The sequence below is a fragment of the Jaculus jaculus genome, chromosome 3, assembly GCF_020740685.1.
Source record: "Jaculus jaculus isolate mJacJac1 chromosome 3, mJacJac1.mat.Y.cur, whole genome shotgun sequence".
In the NCBI taxonomy this organism is placed as follows: domain Eukaryota; kingdom Metazoa; phylum Chordata; class Mammalia; order Rodentia; family Dipodidae; genus Jaculus; species Jaculus jaculus.
Genome location: NC_059104.1, coordinates 169047382 through 169068736, shown reverse-complemented (window position 1 = coordinate 169068736; position 21355 = coordinate 169047382). Strand labels below are relative to the sequence as shown.

The 21355-nt window shown below is 42.7% G+C and overlaps 1 protein-coding gene across 2 annotated transcripts in view; it reads right to left on the bottom strand.

The window, feature by feature from the left end:
- The window catches only part of Rab6a (RAB6A, member RAS oncogene family), a 63740-nt gene extending 46152 nt beyond the window's left edge, over positions 1–17588 (bottom strand). The window contains exon 1 of one of the 2 annotated variants that reach the window (XM_045145797.1): positions 17204–17588. In XM_045145797.1, the coding sequence (XP_045001732.1) occupies positions 17204–17273 (70 nt within the window). In that variant the 5' untranslated portion in view covers positions 17274–17588. The remainder of the gene's footprint in view (positions 1–17203) is intronic. The other variant, XM_045145796.1, reaches the window with a different exon arrangement.
- Between the last annotated feature and the right edge of the window lie 3767 nt (positions 17589–21355).

Below are 21355 nucleotides of genomic sequence, written 5' to 3'. Positions count from 1 at the left end.
AAGAAGGAACTGTCCAGAAAGGGCCCAAAGGGATGATAAGAGGAAGGACAGCTTAGGCTAAAACAAAATAAAATGGAGTTCATTGTTAGGGTGGCCTGACTACAGAAATGATCGATATGCAAATTGCCACATCTTGTTTGTTTACTTACCCCTCCCCTTGGCTATGAAAACTGTAAAATGGAAATAAAATTCTCAGCTTGGGGCCAGAGCTTCTTTGGAGTGCAACCTCAAGCTTTTTGGCCCCCGGGTAATAAACTCCTCTCCTTTCACTCTTAAAAACAAAAAAAAAAAAAAAAAAAAGAATACCTACACAAGGGCTGTGAAGCCTAAGGACCCTGGTTCAAGGCTCGATTTCCCAGGACCCACGTTAGCCAGATGCACAAGGGGGTGCACGCGTCTGGAGTTTGTTTGCAGTGGCTGGAAGCCCTGGCGTGACCATTCTCTCTATCTCTGCCTCTTTCTCTCTGTCTGTCACTCTAAAATAAATAAAATAACAACAAAAAAATTTAAAAAGAAAATACCTACACAAGACCATTATAAGAGGAAGAAAAGATCATGACATCAAAATAAAAGAGAGACTGAGATGGGGAGGGGATATGATGGAGAATGGAATGTCAAAGGGGAAAGTGGGGGGGGGTATTACCATGGGATATTTTTTATAATCATGGAAAATGTTAATAAAAATTGAGGAAAAAAAAGAATAATGCAGATAAGTAGAAAACCCAAGCATCAAATTAACCCAATATGCAAAATTCTCTACATTATAAGAAACACCAAAAAATTGAGAAAATATAGTTCCACCAAAAATTAATAAATCCATCAGAAATGACCTCCAGTGAGACTGATTTAGATTTCAAAAGAATGATTATAACTATGTTCAAAGAAATCAAAGACACAGGAAACCCAACTTAATAAAGTAAGGAGGTCAATACAAGACATGAATAAGAAAACAGAAATACTAAAAAAACAAAGCAATCAGAAATACTAGAAATGAAAAACACAGTTAAGTTAAATAAAAAACTTTAGAAAGTCTCACCAACAGAATGGATGAAGGGTGGGCTGGAGAGATGGCTTAGCAGTTAAGGTGCTTGCCTGCAAAGCCAAAGGATACAGGTTCAATTACCTAGGACCCACGTAAACCAGATGAACAATGGGCACATGTGTCTAGAGTTTGTTTGCAGTGGCTACAGGCCCTGGTGTGCCCATTCACTCTCTGTCTCTCCTCCTCTCCTCTCCTCTCCTCTCCTCTCCTCTTTCAACAGAATTTTTAAATGAGAAGACCCAGTGGCACATCTAATACAGTCCAACAAAGAGAAAGAAAAGCTAATAGGAAGGTATGAATGGGAATTTCAAGATATTTGGGACACTATGAAAAAATCAAACATAAGAATCCAGGGTATAGTAGAAGGAGAAGAATTTCACTTCAAAGGCATAGTTGGCATTTTCAAGAAAACCACAGAAGAAAGAGCTGGGCATGGTGGCACACACCTTTAATCCCAACACTCGGGAGGCAGAGGTAGGAGGATCACCATGAATTCGAGTCCACTCTGAGACTACATAATGAATTCCAGGTCAACCTGAGCTAGAGTGAGACCTTACCTCAAAAAAAAAAAAAAAATCATAGAAAATTTCCCAATGGGAAAGACAAGCTAATGCAGATTCAGGAAGCCTTGAGAACACCAAACAGACCTCTCCCTGGCATGTTATAAATAAACTACCAAACAGGCAAACCAAAGAAAATATATTGAAAACAGTTACAGAGAAAAAGCAAGTCATTTATAAAGGCAAGCCCATCAGGATAAAACAGCAGATTACTCAACACAAACTTTAAAAGCCAGCAGGGCTTGGAATGAGGTATTCTAAGTTCTGAATGATAGCAAATGTCAACCAAAATTACTTTATGCTGCAAAGCTATCCATCTAAATTGATAGAGAAATAACAACATTCCACAACAAAAACAGACTAAAGGAATATGTGACCACAAAGCCAGCTCTACAGAAAATACTTGAAGGGATCCTTCACAATGAAGGGAAAGCAAAGCACACACATAAGGAAACAGGAAAAAATAAATCATATTCAAACAGCAGTTAATAAAAGACAATAAAGAGAAGCTAGGCATGGTAGTGTATGTCTTTAATCCTAGCACTTGGGAGGCAAAGGTAGAAGGACTGCAGTGAGTTCAAGGCCACCCTAAGACTACATAGTGAATTCTAGGACAGCCTAAACTAGAGTGAGACCCTACCTCAAAGAAAAAGAGAGAGAGAGTGTAAAGGGAAAACAGGAAGCACTACAAAACAAGAATGTAGAGAATACATACATACATACATACATACATTTCAATAATAACTCTCAATACCACCAATGGCCTCAGAGTCCCAACCCAAAGACACAGGCTTACACACTGGATTAAAAGGCAGGATCCACAGCCGGGCGTGGTGGCGCATGCCTTTAATCCCAGCACTTGGGAGGCAGAGGAAGGAGGACTGCCATGAGTTCAAGGCCACTCTAAGATGACAGAGTTAATTCCAGGTCAGTCTGGACCAGAGTGAGACCCTACCTCAAAAAACAAAACAAAACAAAAAGGCAGGATCCTTCTGTTTGTTGCCTCCAAGAAACTCACCTCTCCATAAAAGACAGACACTAGGAAATGTTAATAAAAATTAAAAAAAAAAAAAGACAGACACTACCTTAGGCTGAAAGGATTGAAAATGGAATTTCAAGCAAATCGGCCAAAAAAACAGGCAGGTATTGCTATTCTGTGGACTATTCTGGGTCAGAGTTGAAAGACCAGAACGCAGTAAGTACTAAGGACTGTGAGGTTTGGCTTATGACGGTGAGATAGCGCTTTGCCTAGACTGGGCTAGAAGCAGTTTGTGTGTGAGGCTTGTTGTTATGCCCATGTCCTGAGAACTTGTGCAGGATTGCATTGTGTAGAAATAGACTGGTGTGAGCAGAGGGATATGACACAGAAATGAAATCTCTGGGCTACAACTGGTGTCTGTTCAGCTGCAATTGTATGAGAGAGTACAAACATTGGACCAGCTGACCTGCATTGTGACAACAGAAAGAATGCAGTCTTTTGAAGGGGCCTGAATGCTGAAGGAGTGTCCTGTTCTTCAAAGTCTGCTTTATTCCCCTCTGGGTTAACAAATTGACACCCAACTTGGCATTGTGGAGTATAAGAAATGCAGGAAAGAAAGGGTCATTGAATTTGCAACACGGTATTGTGTTTTGGAAATGGCCATGGACAGTGTGAAGCAGGTTTGCCGGATGCCTGCATGGAAACCCAATGGAGCCATGAGGATGGTCCGTGTGGTATAGTGGAGAACCAGTGGAGATGCCAGGACCATGTGACAGTTACTAAAGAGGGCTACTTTCCCTGGATGAAGCTTTCCAGGACTGTGAGTAACCTAGCTGGAGGGGTGGAATTGGAACTTGAGAGACTTGTTGCTGGTTAGGATAATCAGATTTAGAGACTTGTCACTGGCTAGAGTTGATGGTCTTAGAGCTACAAAGTCTGATGTTTTCCCTGATTGTTTTAAATCTTGCACTGGTTGATTACATCTTTGCTAAACCCAAGGCCATCTTTAGCAGTGTGAATATTATTCTGTGCCATTATGGGTTTTTTGGTTTATTTTTGGTATGACTTGGTTAAAAGACTTTGGGGATGTCTGAACATCACTGGGATTGACAAAAATATGGGGACTTTTGCCAGGCATGGTGGTGCATGCCTTTAATCCCAGCACTCGAGAGGCAGAGGTAGGAAGATCACCGTGAGTTCAAGGCCACCCAGAGACTCCATAGTGAATTCCAGGTCAGCCTAGGCCAGAGTAAAACCCTACCTCAAAAAACAAAAACAAAAAACAAAAAAAAAAAAAGGGACTTTTAAAGTTGGACTGAATACATTATATCTTATATCATGTATGATTGTATGGTTATCAGTTTATGGGGGACAGGGGCAGAATGTGGTGGTTTAATTCAGGTGTCCCCCATAAACTTAGGTGGTCTGAATGCTAGGTTCCCAGTTGATGGAGATTTGGGAATTACCACCACCTGGAGGTAGTGTACTGCTGAGGGCAGGCTTATGGGTATTATAGCCAGTGTCCCCTTGCCAGTATTTGGCACTCTCTCCTGTTCCTGTTGTCCACCTTATGTAGGCCAGGGGATGATGCCCACCCTTGCTTATGCCATCATTTTCCCCTGCCATCATGGAGCTTCCCCTTGAGTCTATAAGCCAAAATAAACTCTTTTTTTCCCAAAAGCTGCTCTTGGTTAATTTCTACCAGTAATGAAAACCTGACTGCACTAAATACGGGGGCTGCAGAGATAGTTTAGCAGTTAAAGCACTTGTCTGAGAAGTCTAAGGATCTGGTTTGATTTCCCAGGACCCACTTAAACAAGATGTACAAGGTGGCACATGCATATGGAGGTTGTTTGGAGTGGCTGGAGGCCCTGGTGCACAAATTCTATATGCCTCTTTCTCTCTCTCTCAAATAAATATATATATACTTTTAAAGTCATGGGCTAAAGAGATGGCTCAGGGGATAAGGTGTTTGCCTGCAAAGCCTAACAAACTGTGTTTGATTCCCCAGTACCCTCATAAAGGCAGATGCACAAAGTGGAGTCCATTTTCAGTGGCTAGAGAACTTGGTGCACTCATTCTCTGTCTCTGTGTTTAATTAAATAAAAAAAAATTTTTTTGTTTTGTTTTGTTTCTTTGAGGTAGGATCTCACTCTAGCCCAGGCTGACCTGGAATTCACTATGTAGGTTCAGGGTGGCCTTGAACTCACAGCAATCCTCCTACCTCTGCCTCCTGAGTGCTGGGGTTAAAGGTGTGTGCCACCACACCCAGCTAAATGGAAATGTTTTTAAGGGGTGGAGAGATGGCTTAGTGGTTAAAGAGCTTGCCTGTAACGGCAGAGGACCCAGACTTGATTCCCAAGGACCCATGTAAGCCAGATGCACAAGGTGGCGCATGCATCTAGAATTTGTTGCAGGTGAAGGCCTGGCATGCCCATGCTCTCTCTAGCTGCCTCTTTCTCTCAAATAAATAAAATAAGTATCTTTTAAAAAATATTTTACCATAGTGAATTCCAGGTCAGTTTGGGCCAGAGTGAGACCCTACCTCGAAAAAAAAAAAATTCAAAATGGATAAGATTTTAAGGCATGCAAATTTGACACTGCTAGGGGAAGACACTTCAGATATAGGCATAGTCAAGGGTTTTCTGCAAAGCACTGCAATAGGTCAGGAAACAATAGCAAGAACTGACAAACGGGACTATATGAAATTAAGCTTCCATACTATAAGAGAACATTCAGCAGACAACAGAAGAGACAACAGAATAGGAGAAAATCTTTGCCAACTATGGATCTAACAAGGGATTAATATCTAGAATATATAAAGAACTCCAGGTCTGGGCATGGTGGTGCATGCCTTTAATCCCTGCACTCAGGAGGCAGAGGTAGGAGTATCACTGTTGAGTTTGAGGCCACCCTGAGACTACATACTGAATTCCAGGTCAGGAAGAGCTAAAGTGAAACCCTACATCGAAAACACAAACAAACAAAAAGTCATTTCCTATCTATGACTCAAAAGATGTTTGGAGGTTAGGGAGATAGTTCAACAGTTAAGAGCAATTGCCACTTACCCATGAGGGCTTCTCCAGCTGGAGACCACCAAATTTGACTCCCCATGACCCATGTAAAAAGGTAGGTTGTGGCCTCAGCCCACAGAGATATCAGTATGGCTGGGATTTTCTGACAACAGCTGTGTTGAGGGAGAGAACCATCTAAATAAAGGAAGCAGGCAGATGAGCTAAGAGGACACCCCAACATTCTCCTTGGGCCCACATGTCTGTACACACATAAGCATATACCATATATCATCCATCACACATATTCCAAACACACACATACACATACAAAAAAAGTTTTAAAATTCGGCATTTTTATTTGCCAAAAATATATTTATTTATTTGCAAGGAGAGATACAGAGAGAGAAAGAAAGAATGGGCGCTCCAGAGCCTCTAGCCACTGCAAATGAACACCAGATGCATGTACTACTTTGTGCATCTGGCTTTACATGGGTAGTGAGGAGTTGAACCCAGGACATAGGCATGGCAGACAAATGCCTTAACTGCTGAGCCATCTCTCCAGCCCTTTGTTTTTTGTTAATTAGCATACAAAATAATGGGCTGTTTATTTTCACACATGTGAATCATGTAATTTGCTCATATTCACCTTCATTTCTCCTCTCGGTAGTCTCTTCCTACCCTCTAACCATCTCTCCTTTCTTTTTACATGATCTACTTCAAACATTTTTTTAATTTTTATTTTTTATTGATAACTTCCATAATGATAGACAATAAACCATGGTAATTCCCGCCCCTGTTTTATTTTAAATTGACAATCTTTTTAAAGTATTTTATTTCCCAGCCCTCAGGAGGCAGAGATAGGAGGATCACCGTGAGCTTGAGGCCACCCTGAGACTACATAGTGAATTCCAGGACAGCCTGGGCTAGAGTGAGAACTTACCTCAAAAGACCAAAAAAAAAAAAAAAAAAAAAGTAAAGTTAAACTATTTTACCTATTTGAGAAAGAGACAGAGAGAGAAAATGAATGGGTAAGCCAGGGGCTCTAGTTAATGCAGATGAACTCCAGAGGCATGCATCACTTTGTGCACCTGGCTTTATGTGGGTACTGGGGAATCAAACCAGGCTGTCAGGCTTTGTTAGCAAGCCTTGAACTATTTAGCCATCTCCAGCCCTAAAGAATAGGTTTCTTTTTTAGTTTTCTTTTTTTTTTTGGGGGGGGGGGGTTTCGAGGTAGGGTCTCACTCTGGCTCAGGCTGACCTGGAATTCACTATGTAATCTCAGGGTGGCCTCGAACTCACGGCGATCCTCCTACCTCTGCCTCCCGAGTGCTGAAGAATAGATTTCTTAAAAAATAAAAGCTGGCCATGGTACTGCGGTAATTTGAATGGATGTGCCCCAACAGACTCAGTAGTTTATTAAAGCTTCTAACTTACTAGACCTCCAGCTACATGGCTGGAGGTGGTGTCACTGTGGGCAGATCCTAGGTTCCAGCCCTAAGGTGTGCTTGAGGGGGTATCCAAATTCCAGCCTAAAGGTATGCAGAGTGCTAAAGCTCTGCCTAGGGTTCCTGGAATGAGCTTGCTTATGGTGATGCTGGTAGAATTTCTCTCAGTGTGGATCTGTGTATAGAGGCCTGCTTCTACCATTATGGAACTTTCCTGTATCTGTAACCCAAAATTAAATTCTGTTCCTCCTATGAACAGTGCCTGGTTTAGAAAAAAATATCACTTATTGTTCTCATTGTATTCTCACAGAACTTCCCCCTACACACAAAATGCTGAGTGTCACATCCAGGGCTTTGCCCAAGTTAAGTTTTCTACCACTCCCTCCCAGCCATTGATAAAGTATAGATGATGATTTCAATCAGATCCTAACTAATCTTATCCTAAACACTTTTTTTTTTTTTTGGTTTTTTGAGGTAGGGTTTCAATCTAGCCCAGGCTGACCTGGAATTCACTATGGAGCCTCAGGGTGGCCTTGAACTCAGGGCGATCCTCCTACCTCTGCCTCCCGAGTGCTGGGATGAAAGGTGTGTGCCACCACACCCAGCCCTATTTATTTTTTAACAATACTTTTACATTTTCCCCACCACCCCTGTATAAGCACTTTATACACCATTGCATTTCTTATCCTCCCCACTAATACCACTACGATACACTTATATAATATTCAATAAATGAAATCAGTCATGAGGACAGTCTGATTAAATGAAGCTTATTATTAAGTCGGGAAAATTAAAACTAGCAAATTATGAGTATTAACGGTAAATAATTATGCTACAGAGCAAACAATGGGATGTTGAAAATTGTAGGTATGCTCCTGATTCTATCTAGATACTTCTAACACTTCCAAAAAGAATTTCTCTACATGAAAAAAGCAAGCAGCCAGGCACGGTGGCACACACCTTTAATAGGGAGGCAGAGGTAGGAGAATCACCGTGAGTTTGAGGCCACACTGAGATTACATAGTAAATTCCAGGTCAGCCAGGGCTAGAGCAAGACTCTACCTCAAAAAAACAAAAAACAAAAAAAAAAAGTCTGTAGGCGATTTCATAACCCACTCTAATATTTCTGTAATACTTTCAGTCAGGAAATGCTTTGGTGTATGACTTAAGTTTACTGCTTCCACTTAATTTTCATTTTTGTTTTTTTGAGGTAGAGTCTCACTCTGGCCCAGGTTGACCTGGAATTAACTATGTAGTCTCAGGGTGACCTCGAACTCACAGCAATCCTCTTACCTCTGCCTCCCGAGTGCTGGGATTGAAGGTGTATACCACCACACCTGGCAAAGTAATCTTATGTGTAGCAGTTACTGTGGTGTTCTGCTGGAGATTTTTCCATTTATTTCACTCTGTCTATAATTACTAATTAGATTTTATAAGAGCCTTCTCTTCTCCTTCATTCAAATACATATGGGGGTTGCAGCGATAGCTCAACAGTTAAAGGAGCTTGCTTGCAAAGCCTGCCGACCTGGGTTTGATATCCTAGTACCCAGGTAAAGCCAGATGCACAAAGTGGCGGCCACATCATTTGGAGTTCATTTACAGTGGCCAGAGGCCCTGAAGTGCCTATTCTGTTTCTCAGATAAGCAAACATACATACATATATATATATATATATATATATATATATTTTTTTTTTTTTTTTTTTTTTAATAGGTAGGTATGGTAGCCTACATCTTTAATCCTAGCACTGGGGAGGCAAAGGTAGGAAGATGGCCATGAATTCAAAACCAGCCTAGGGCTACAAAGTGTCAGGTCTCTTGGGGCTAAAGTGAGATCATACCACAAAAAAAAAAAAAAAAAAAAAAAAAACTATTCAGGGGGCTGGGGAGATGGCTCAGCAATTAAAGTGCTTACCTGCAAAGCCTAAGGACCCATGCTGGATTCCTCAGTACCCATGTAAAGGACAATGCACAAAGTGGCATATGCATCTGGAGTGCATTTGCAGTGGCTAGAGACCCTGGCATGCTCATTCTCTCTATCTGCTCATTTCTCTCTCCCTGCCCCCTCAAATATATAAAATATGTTTTAAAAAACCTACTCAGATCATTATGAATATCAAGATTAGAAGCAAAGCTTGTCAGTGTCTGCAGCTGTCTTCATCATAATATGTTGCCCAATAATATTATATACTGTTGTAGGAATAGCATTAAATGGCTTACAGTAGATCTTGTATCATGTACAAGCATTATCAATTATTAGTTAGGAAATATAATGGCAGGGAGAAGTGTATAACTAGTACTGCTTTTTTCACCTTAATCTAAGATCTTTTTTTTTCCCCATCAAGTCTTTTTTTTTTTTTTTTTTGAGAGCGACAGACACAGAGAGAAAGACAGACAAAGAGAGAGAGAGAGAGAATGGGCACGCCAGGGCTTCCAGCCTCTGCAAACGAACTCCAGATGCGTGTGCCCCCTTGTGCATCTGGCTAACGTGGGACCTGGGAAACCGAGCCTCGAACCGGGGTCCTTAGGCTTCCCAGGCAAGCGCTTAACCGCTCAGCCATCTCTCCAGCCCCCCATCAAGTCTTTTGAACTTCAATATATTAAATAGGGAAAGTGTCTTAGTATCAGAGGCTAGTAATACAGAAGTTTATACCATTCTATAGATTACCGGCTTTTTTTTTTTTTTTTTTTAGACAGAGTTTCATATAACCCAAGATGGCCTCAATGCTATTTATAGCCAAGGATGACCTTTAACTCCTGATCTTCCTTTGTACTGAGATTTCAGGCACATGCCACCACCACCAACTTGATCAATCATTCTTAAACATTTTCTTTGCAAATGCCTTTATGTTCTTACACATTGAAGATTCTTTTGTATTTTTTTATGAGTGAGAAACGGGCATGCCAGGACCTCCAGCCACTGCAATCAAACCCCATATGCATGCACCATCTTGTGCACACATGTGATCTTGTGTCACCTTGTGCATCTGGCTTATTTGACATCTAGAGAGAAGAAGATGAGTCCTTAGGCTTTGCAGGCAGATGCCTTACCCTCTAAGCCATCTCTCCAGCCCTGAAGATTCTTAACAATTATGCTTATGTACTGTCTATCAATATTTATTACATTGAAAACAAATTAGTAAAACAGCAGCCACATCCTACCTGGAAGGCAACTTTCCACAGCACTCCTCCCCATTCTCTGGCTCATACATACATTCATTCTCCCCCTTCTAGTGCAATCACATAACATCATAATATTATGAAAATGATTTAGATACTCACGGGTTTTATGGACTCTAAGGTTTTAGGAAAACCCTAAATGTCAGCAGACCAGTTTGAGAGCTATTAAGTTGGGTCACATCAGGTCATTTGTACTTTCATACAACTTCATAGTGCAAATTAGGAAACTCAAGGGGAATGGTTTCCATTATCTTTTTTAAATTTTTGTTTGTTTGTTTCATGACAGAGAGAGAATGGCAACACCAGGGCCTCTAGCAACTGCAAACAAACTCCAGATGCATGGGCATCTAGCTTATGTGGGACCTGGGGAATGGAACCTGGGTCCTTAGACTTCCAAGTCAAGTGCCTGGACCACTAAGCCATCTCTCCAGCCCAGGTTTTCCTATCTTATTTGAAACATTAAAACTTACAGTGGGGCCAGGTGTGGTGGCACATGCCTTTAATCCCAGCACTCAGAAGACAAAGGTAAGAGGACTGCTGTGAGTTCGAGACTCCATAGTGAATTCTAGGTCAGATTGGGCTTGAGTGAGACCCTACCAAAACAAAACAAAAAACTTAACAGTGGGACTAGTGATTAAGAGCACAAAGTCTAAGTTTCACTGACCTTTGGAAAATTACAACATTTCCTTATGTTGCAGTTTCCTTATCTATAAAATAAAGACAATAATGGGACTTATGTTACATATTGTAATTAGGTTAAAGTTTTCCAAAGAGTCTAACACAGGAAGTGTTTAGCAAACAAAGTTTATTGAAAACATCAAGCTAACTGGTTTAATAGATGCTATTCATAAAATTTACAGGGAAGAAATATCTAGTACTACTAGTAACATACATACATACATACATACATACATACATATATATATATATATATACACACATATACACACACTAGTACTATATAGTGTGATTTATACTACAACAGTATCAATACTACATTGCTAATGTTACTTGTCTTTTAACACTAAGACACTTTTTCTACCTACTATATTTCAGTTAACAGTGAAAAGAGATGGATGTGGTGGCACATACCTTTAATCTCAGCACTCAGGAGGCAGAAGTAGAAGGATCACCCTAGGACTACATAGTGAATTCCAGATCAGCCTGAGCTAGAGTGAGGCCCTACCTCAAAAAAAAAAAAAAAAAAAAACAGGGCTGAAGAGATGGCTTACTGGTTAAGGCGTTTGCTTGCATGGACCCAGATTTGATTCCCCAGTACCCACATAAACCAGATGCACATGGTGACACATGCACTTGAAGTTTGTTTGCAGTGGCTGGAGACCCTGGCATGCCCATTCTCTCTCTCCCTCTTTCTAATAAATAAATAACATTTTCTAAAAGAGTGAAAAAAGCAGTACTAGGTACACACTTTTCCCTGCCATGACATTTCCTAATTATCAGTACCAACTGTACATGCAGTAAAATGTACTGTAAACCATTTAATGACATTCTGAAAATTCCTTCTGCAGTTCCAGACAGTATCCTGAGATAGTAATAAGATTTTCATAGGGCTGGAGAGATGGCTTAGCAGTTAAGGCTTTTGCCTGCAAAGCCAAAGGATCCCAGTTTGATTCTCCAGGACCCATGAAAGCCAGATGCACAAGGGAGTGCATGCATCTGGAGTTCGTTTGCAGTGGCTGGAGGCCCTGATGCATCCATTCTTTCTTTCTCGCTAACAAATAAACAAAAAATATTTTTTACAAAATTATTTTCCTAAAGACAACTTTAAGACTTAATCTTTCAGCATTCCTTTATTAAATCATATATACTATTGAAATAGAGAAAACAAGATTTCTAAGACTCATGTCATTAACTTAATTTGTGTCATATGCTGAAATAATTCATCTTTATTACAGGGCATATACATAACACCTTACATTTTTAAATAAAGCCATCTATTTCTTTTCAAATCAGTTTCATGAGTTCGCTTTATATATAATCCGACATACTTTTATGTGTCATACTAAGAGCAACCAAACGAACAGTTTTACAAAGAAAACCTGTTTGTTCAACTCACTTAAACAAAGAGAGAGGGCTGGAGAGATGGCTTAACAGTTAAGGTCCTTGCTAAGCAGCCTAAGGTCCTAGGTTCAATTCCCCACATAAGCTAGCTGCACAAGATGGTGAATGTGTCTGGAGTCCACTTGCAGTGGTGGGAGGCCTGGTGTGCCCATTCATTCATTCTCTCTCTCTCTCTCTCTCTCTGCTTTTTTCTCTCTCATGAATAAATAATAAAGAGAGAGAGGACTTGACAGATGTGGTGGTTCATTCCTATAATCCCAGAACTCAGGAGGCTGCAGTGGGAAGACCATAAATTCAAGGACAGTCTGGGCTAGAGACCCTGCCTCAGATACCACAAAACAAAAAAAAAAAAAAAAAAAAAAAAAAAGTATAAAAGTATAAAAGGCAGGTTAGTTCTTTTTTGGAGAAATGGTTAAGCCTCTAAATTACTGTTTCCCCTACCCAACCTCCAGCATCAGGAGTACCCTTGCATATAATCAAATGATGCAAGTACAAAATGTTATTATTAAACTATTACATGAGAGAAAAATGTAGATTTCATGACAGCAAAAAATATAGGTTATCAGCTTCAGTTATGTTTATACTGTTATTTCACCACATACACAGCTACATAGTATGGCACTATGCTAAGCAGTGAGGATTCAATGAGGAAGGGACCTGACAGCTTTTAGCTTAAAAGGACTGGCATTCTACTGTGGAAAACAGACAAAAAACATAAAATAACATATATATGTGGTAAATGCTACTAAGGAAATAAAGCTATACACAGGTTACAGTCTTTGAAAGCCAAAGTATAGAAATCTAACAGAACAGACCTAAAGACAAATAATTCATGGAGAGGTACACTGACATAACATGGATGCTACAGACCTTTGCGAATGCCTGATAAAACTACAAACACCAGCCATGAAAAAAGAAGTCTGCATTTCAGTCTCAAAGCTATTTGATGGCATTACTTAGCAATATAATAGCCTCAAAAGATAATTAAACTCGAAGTTCCGTAGAGCAAAAATATGCAAACACAATCCTGAAGAAATGCAAAGTGGAACCTAAGAATATGACAACTTAATGTAATGTGGTACTCTGAAAGGAAAGCTAACACAGAAAATAGACAGTAAGGTAAAATTAAGAAAGTATGAATGAACTGTGGAGTCTAGTTAATACTAAGAAATCAATATTGTGGCCAAGCATGGTGGTGGCACATGCCTTTAATCCCAGCACTTGAGAGGCAGAGAAAGGAGGATCACTGTGGGTTTGAGGCAAGCCTGATACTATAGTGAATTCCAGGTCAGCCTGGGCTAGAGCGAGACCCTACCTCACAAAAAGAAAGAAAGAAATCAACATCTTTAACAAATGTACCGTAGATTTTAATGTACATAAGATGTTATTGGAAAGTGGGTACAAAGGAACTCTGCATTATCATCTTTATTTTTGTTACATCTAAAGTCGTTGTAATATATAGAAATATAGACATACATTTAAATCTAACAAGGCTTTAGTAACTACCTGGGAAGCTGGGAGTGAGTGGGTGAAGGAACTAGTAAAGTGTTTGAAGATATGATAGCATGTGGGAGGCTGAGGCAAGAGGATCTCCCCTTCTAGGTTACAAAGCAAGACTGTTCTCTTTCTCTTTCACACACTTTAAAAAGTGTGGTGGTGCATGCCTTTAATCTCGGGAGGCAGTGGTAGGAGGATAGCTGTGAATTCAAGGCCACCCTGAGATTACCTAGTGAATTCCAGGTCAGCCTGGGCTAGAGTGAGACCCTACTTCGAAAAACCAAAAAAAAAGGGGGGGTGTGTAAATGAATGAAATCCATTGCTTTCTATGCTAGTACACACTTAAAACATAAAATATCCATTATTTTCTATGCTAACTTTAAAAATTCATTTAAGGACTGGGAATGTATTTGGTGGAACTAGCACACACAAAAACCACATAAATAAATGGAAAGTGGTTATCCATGCCTATAATCCCAGCACTTAGAAAGTGGAAACAGGGGGATGGAGAGATGGCTTAGCAGTTAAGGCACTTGCCTGCAAAGCCAAAGAACCCAGGTTCAATTCCCCAGGACCCACATAAGCCAGATGCACAAAGTGGCACATGTGTATGGAGTTTGTCTGCAGTGGCTGAAGGCCCTGGCATGCCCATTCTCTATTTGCCTTGTTCTCTTTCTCTCTCTCAAACAAATAAAATAAAAAGTTTAAAAAAAAAAAGTAGAAACAGGAGGATCAGAAGTTCAAGGCCATCCTCTGCTTCATAGGGCCAGCTTCAGCTACATGAAGGTGGGTGTGGAGGCTCATACATGTAATTCCACCATCTGAAGGCTAGGCAGGAGGTGTCGCAATCTCAAAGCCAGCCTGGGCTGCACAGTGAATAATTTTTTAATTTTTATTTATTTGAGAGAGAAGTAGGTAGAGAGAATGGGTGGGCCTGGGCCTCCAGCCATTGCACACAAACACCAGACACATACGCCACCTTGTGCATCTGGCTTTACATTGATACTGAGACACTGAACCTGAGTCCTTAGGCTTCACAGGCACATGCCTTAACCACTAAACCATCTCTCCAGCCCACAGTAAATGAATTTAGGTCAGTTTGAGTTACAGAGGGAAAACCTATCTCAAAAAAGGCGAAGAAAGCCCAAGCTGTAATGATTTGGAACATAAATGCTCAAGACATTCAAAGAAAATCTACAGATATTGAGAAGTGAAGATCTCTCAATTTATGCAGGCTTAATGGCTTTCATGTAAGCTAAATAGCTCTGTATCACAGCATAAGGCAGTCAACAATATTCCTGGAATGCTCAATAAGCATGTTAGAACTTACTTATCAATAGTAACCAAAAAAAGTCCTGAAATTGCCACCAAAAAAAAAAAAAGTTAACTGAATCAGATCAACTGCATAGGTTTTATCAAGTTACTCACCTAAGGAAATGTTAATTCTTAAGAAACATCCACAAACAGGAGACTGCATCTTCCTCATCCTATTAAGGGGGTAACGGTATCTAAGTATACAGGGGGTATCTAGCTGGGTACACGCCTTTAATTCCAACACTTGGGAGACAGAAGTAGGATTGCTGTGATTACATAGTGAATTCCAGGTCAGCCTGGGCTAGGGTGAGACTCTACCTAAAAAAAATTTTAACCTAAAAAATAATAATAAGTAAGTAAATAAATAAAACAAGGGGTTATCTAAAGCATTCAAAAAAAATTATTCCCCAGGCCTAAGTGGAGGCAATTTTGCAACCAGTGGTAACCCACTGTAAATCCATTTAAATTAGTATAAATAAAGCTAGTAATAAAAAAAAAGCTACAGATTTAGATTTGCATCAGTCATGTCTGTTCCAGTCCAAATAATGTTTTCTATAGCCTCAGTATACCTAGGAGGTATCCTATTGGAGATATATATGTGTGTGTGTGTGTGTACATATATATACATATTGTACATATATGTGTGTGTGTATGTACACACACACACACACACAGACACACACACACAGACATATACATACATATCTATAGCTTAGGACTATATCGAATTTTTAGAGGATTGTCATGGAAAAGTGTGAAAAAATGGAAGGTTATAATTTCTGAGTTACTGTAAAGTCTGCACGGTATATAATAAAACTATTACAAGTAGCCTTCACAACAACCATCATAAAATTAGGATCTTGTATCCAATACAAAGTACAGTGACAGCAGACCCCTAAACAGTTAAATGACACGAACAATTTCACTCACTAGCTACTATGAAATATTAGGTATAATCATGTCACTAAAACGGTCTTCCAATCTAATTTAGAGAACTAGATGGTGAATCTATTACTACTCTAGCACCCAAAGGAAACCCTACAAACAACAATATTCACTATTTCAAGCCTTTTCGCAAATTAATCCTAAATACATAATTAGAAAATGCTTAAGAGAAAGTGAATAATCATTAGCGTTTTGCCTATTAATTCCTGTTTGTACCATCATCAAGAGACTCAAAGGCTGTTTGATGTTGGAAGAAGAAGAAAAAAAAAGAAAGAAAAACACTGGGGGGTGGGGGAGGTGAGATGTGAAAAATTCCAAGTAAAATGATCATGACATAGCATCTGGCAGAGATCGAAGAAGCATCAACAGTGCCAAAAAATTTGTCAATGATTAAAATCAAGAGAAGAAAACGCGATTTCCCCGACCAGCCACAACCCAATGCAAGGAGCAAAAAAAAAAAAAATCGTCACTGTCAACGCCACCTCATTTCAAGTCGCCTCAAATTCAAATATATTAACTCTATAACCCTGAACTAATTCTCCACTTGGGTGGAAAAAAAAAAATCCAGATTTTTCTTTTTTCCTTGCACGACCACCACTGCCCCCTACCATCCCGGCGACCAGCACTCCTCGGAGCCCAAGCCCCAGGGGAAAACAACGCCCAGCTCCCACCCTCCTTTGCCCGAGGTTGGAGAGGGCCGGCGCCCACGGTGCGGGGCTTTCGCGGGGACGAGAGGAGCGAGGAATAAGGGTGGGGCTCCAGAAACGAGGGTCGCGGGGGGTGGGGGGGGCATGGGGACCACGTCGATCCCGGGAAGAAAGGAATGGACCGGAGGCTGGGCGGGGTGAGGAGGACTCAGGGAGGAAGGGGGAGATCTATGTACACTGGCCGGGCTGCGGGGACCGATCGACCGACCAACCGACCGACGGACGGACGGACGGACGGACGGCCGAGTCGGGTCGGAAGACTAGACGGCTTCGAACCCCCACGGATGGGTCCAGAGGAGGAGGAGGAGGAGGAGCCGGTGACCACCAGCCGCGAAGGACTGGGGTGGAGGCCGGAGGGGAGCCTCCTCGCTGGGCAGAAAAGGCCGCACCGGAGCTGCCGGCGGAGGAAGATGGAGCGTGGGGAGAGCCGCGCACTCACCGCTCTGCTCCCCCAGGAACACCAGCTTGAATTTCCTCAGCGGATTCCCGAAGTCTCCGCCCGCCGACATGATGGAGCCGGAGGAGCCGCCGCCGCCGCCTCAGCCCAAGAGAACCTCCCGGACCGACGCTGCTCCCACCGGCCGAGCGAAGACGGCGGGCGGCCGAGCGGAAGGGCGGACGCCGAGTCCTGCGCGCTCCCCGCCGGGCTGCCCGGGAGCAGGCACTGTCCTCCGCCCGCAGCACTCTCGCCTAAGCCCCGAGCGAGGCCCGAGACCGAGAGACTGGGGGAGCGGGGGGAAAGGAGGGCGGTGTCGGAGGCGAGGGGGGGCGGTTCCCAAGAACGCCCGCTCCGGTCCTCGGCACCCCGCGCGCCGACACGGGGCCGACCGACAGGGAGGGTGGCGGGGCGGGCGCCGCAGACGCGACCGGGGAACCTCTCACGCGCGCTGCGCTTGGACTCCCGCAGCCGCCGTCGCCGCCGCCGCAGCCCAACCTGCCGAGTGCGCGAGCCTCTGGCGCGGCGCGGGTCGAGCCCAGCCCGGGCGCGAGCCTGCCGCCCCGCCGGGCCTCCGGCGTGCGTGCGTGCGCGTGCGTGCGCGCGCGTGCGCGGCCCCGCCGAAGCGCCTTCCTGGGTTTAGCCGACTCTGCCCGCACCTCCCGAGCCGCGCAGAAGGGCCTGGTTAGCGAGCGCTCCACTGGCCTTCCCGACCCGCGGGCAGGAGGAGGGGCCGCGTCGGGGGAGGAGGGGGCGAGAGAGGGGCTGGAAAGCGGAGCGCGTACGTCACGTACTAGGTGAGCCAATGGGAAAGAGCTGAGGGCGGGGAAAGGGGAGGAGACTGAGGTGGCGGCGCGAGGGCGCGCGCGACCCTCGGGCGGTGGAAAGCGGGGCTTCGCGGCGGCCATGCGAGGTGTGGCGGCGCGTGGCCGCCTGTGGGGGGGAGGGGAGGGAGAGGGAAGGAAAGGTGGGGCGCGGGCGGAGCCAGGACGGAGGTGGGATGAGCTCAGCTCTGCGCGTGTGTGTTGCGGGCGGGACGGTTGGGTAGTCCTAAGGTGTGTAATAGGCATCAAAGCCCTCGGCTTTGGTTCTCATTGCTCAGAGCTGCTCTTAACCCACCTTCTCCGTCTTCTTTCTCATCGTAATTCCTCACTTGGCATTCTCCACCGTGGCTCCCTGGAGTTTCATAACCACAAGGCCTCTCCATCTTGTAGATGAGGCAACAGGAGCCCAGCGGGAGGAAATGACTTGCAAAATCCATAAAGGCCATGAAATGGACTCCAGGTCTTCTTCTCTGTGACCTCCTTATAGAGCTCTTCTTCTCTGGTGTTAATACTGTCAAGTGATGCGCATTTTCTACATTGCAAGATGGAGGTTTAGGGCTGGAGAGATGGCTCAGCTATTAAAGCGTTGCCTGCAAAACCTAACGCTCAACCTAGTACCCACAAAAAGCCAGGTGTGCAAAGTGTCACATGCATCTGAAGTTCATTTGCAATGGCTTAGAGGCCCTGGCTTCCCTCTGTCTCTTCTATCTCTCAGTACTTGCAAATATATATATATATCAAATATAATTTTTTTTTTTGAGGTAGGGTTTTACTCTAAGCTGACCTGGAATTCATTATGTAGTCTTAGGCTAACTTCAAACTCATAGCGATCCTCTTACCTTTGCCTTCCAAGAACTGGGATTAAAGGTCTGCGCCACCACAAGGAGGCAGAGGTAGGAGGATCACCATGAGTTAGAGGCCACCCTGAAACTACATAGTGAATTCCAGGTCAGCCTGGACTATAGTGAAACGCTACATCGTCAAAAAAAAAGAAAAAAAAAGGAAGGAAGGGAAGAGAAGGAAGGGATTTAGGCAATATAGAATAAGGCAACACCTTGTATCACAGATGAGGAAATGTAGGTCCAAATAAGGCACCGCTTTGGACAAAGTCACACAACAAACTAGAGGGAAACCTGAAATAAAGTCCAAATCTGGGAATGGAGTATTTCAAATATCACTTTCCTATTAAAGCAGCCATCAGAAGCATTTGTATTTTCTGTGGATTTTCAATCTGATTCATGACCCAGGCAAATTGGCACAACTAAGAGGAACCCAAGAAAACATGAATGTCATCTTAATTAATATAAGCTTCATCTGAATGGGATCCTGGAAGACAGAGTATTGAGAAGAAAAAAAATAGAGGGGGCTGGAGAGATGGCTTAGCTGTTAAGACACTTGCCTGTGAAGGCTAAGGACCCAGGTTTAATTACCCAGAATCCACATAAACCAGATGCACATGGTGGTGCATATGTCTGGAGTTTGTTTGCAGTGACTAGACACCCTAACACACTCCATTCTTTCTTTCTTTCTCTCTCTCTCTCTTTCAAATACATAAATAAAGCAAGTTGAGGGAAGCATGGAATTTATATTAATAATAATATGCTGATATTGATTCATTAATTTAATAGTTATATAATATTAATGTAAAATGTTAACAGAGGGAACCAGAGGAGCATTTGATAACTTTCTGTATTGACTTTGAATGTTTCTGTAAATCTAAAACTATTCTAGCTAGACATGGTGACTCACACCTGTAGTCCCAACACTTGGGAGGTAGAGGCAGGAGGATCACCAAGAGTGCAAGGCTAATTGCTGAGGCCCTTGGTTTCCCACCAGGAATAGATGATAAGACCCTACTGCTGAAGACTCCACATACTTGGGCTGCAAGGTCACTGAGAAATCCTGTTGGAACTGAACTGATAACTCCTCCATGTAGACCAGCTAACAGAAAGCTAGAAGAAGCCATTCTGCATACATTTAAATGGGAAAAAGAGAAATCACCAGTGAAGATACTCAACAGTGGATACTGCAAGCTTTATATTTGGCCAGCCAGGACAAATGACCCAACAGGTGCAATAGTGGCATGTCTGTCATGGTGGAAACCAACTGCCCTCTAATTGGACTAGAGGCCTGCTCCATGGGAGGGAGTACATCCCTGATACTGAAAACTTAAAACAGGGGTAATCATGTGCCCTAGGGGTGTAATGTCTACTGCTGTCTGGCTAAATGTATATACTTGCTTATCAAACTGCCGAGTAAACACTTCTGTTAATGTTCATAGACTTATATTAATGCTACTCTCACTTTTGGTAGAGAATCTTCTCTTTTCAGATGGCAGTGACTTTGGGATGACTCAGAAGGCATCATGGTGCTGGAAAGAAGTGACTGGAGTACTGAGTAACATTTCAATCACACCTTCCAAGGCTAGGGGTCTAATGCAGAAGAGGTCGCGGAGGTGGTATCCTTGGTTTCCCACCAGAAATAGAAGGTAAAACACTATTGCTGAAGACTCAATATGTGTGGGCTGAAAGGTCATTGAGAAATCAAGATGGAGCTCAACTGAAAACCTTCCTCCCTGTAGACCAGCTGACAGAAAGCTGGAAAAGCTACACTGCGTGCAGCCCTATGGGAGAGAGAAGTCTTCTAGACGCCTGGGGGGTGGGGGGAATGTCATGAGCCCTCAGGGAGTAATGCCTGCTGTTGTCTGGCTAAATGCATACATTATGCTCACCAAATTGTCCTGTTAGCACTTTTTAAATATATGTTTACTTCTGAGAGAAAAGCAGAAAGAGAGCCCTCTTTCTTTCTCCACAAGTAAATGAAAAATAAATATGGGGCTGGAGAGATGGATTAATGGTTAAGGTGCTTACTTGCAAAGGCTGATTCCCCAGTACAATGCCATCTTCCAGACAGAAAGTGACCTCAATATCCATGCCCTTGCAGTGCCTAGCACTTCCTTCAAAAGACCCTCATAACATGAGGAAAAGATGATGATATCAAAATAAAAGAGAGACTTGCCAAGCATGGTGGCTCACGCCTTTAATCCCACACTCCAGAGGTAGAAGCAGGAGGATCGTTGTGAGTTCCAGGCCACCCTGAGACTACATAGTGAATTCCAGGTCAGCCTGGGCCAGAGCGAGACCCTACATTAAAAAAAAGAGAGAGAGAGAGAGAGACTAATTGAGAGAGAGGAAAGGAATATGATGGAGAGGGGGTTTGTGGAGGGGGAGGGAATTATCATGGATTACTATCTATAATTATGGAAGTTGTCAATAAAAAAGTTTAACAAGGGCTGGAAAAATGGTTTAGTGGTTAAGGCATTTTCCTGTGA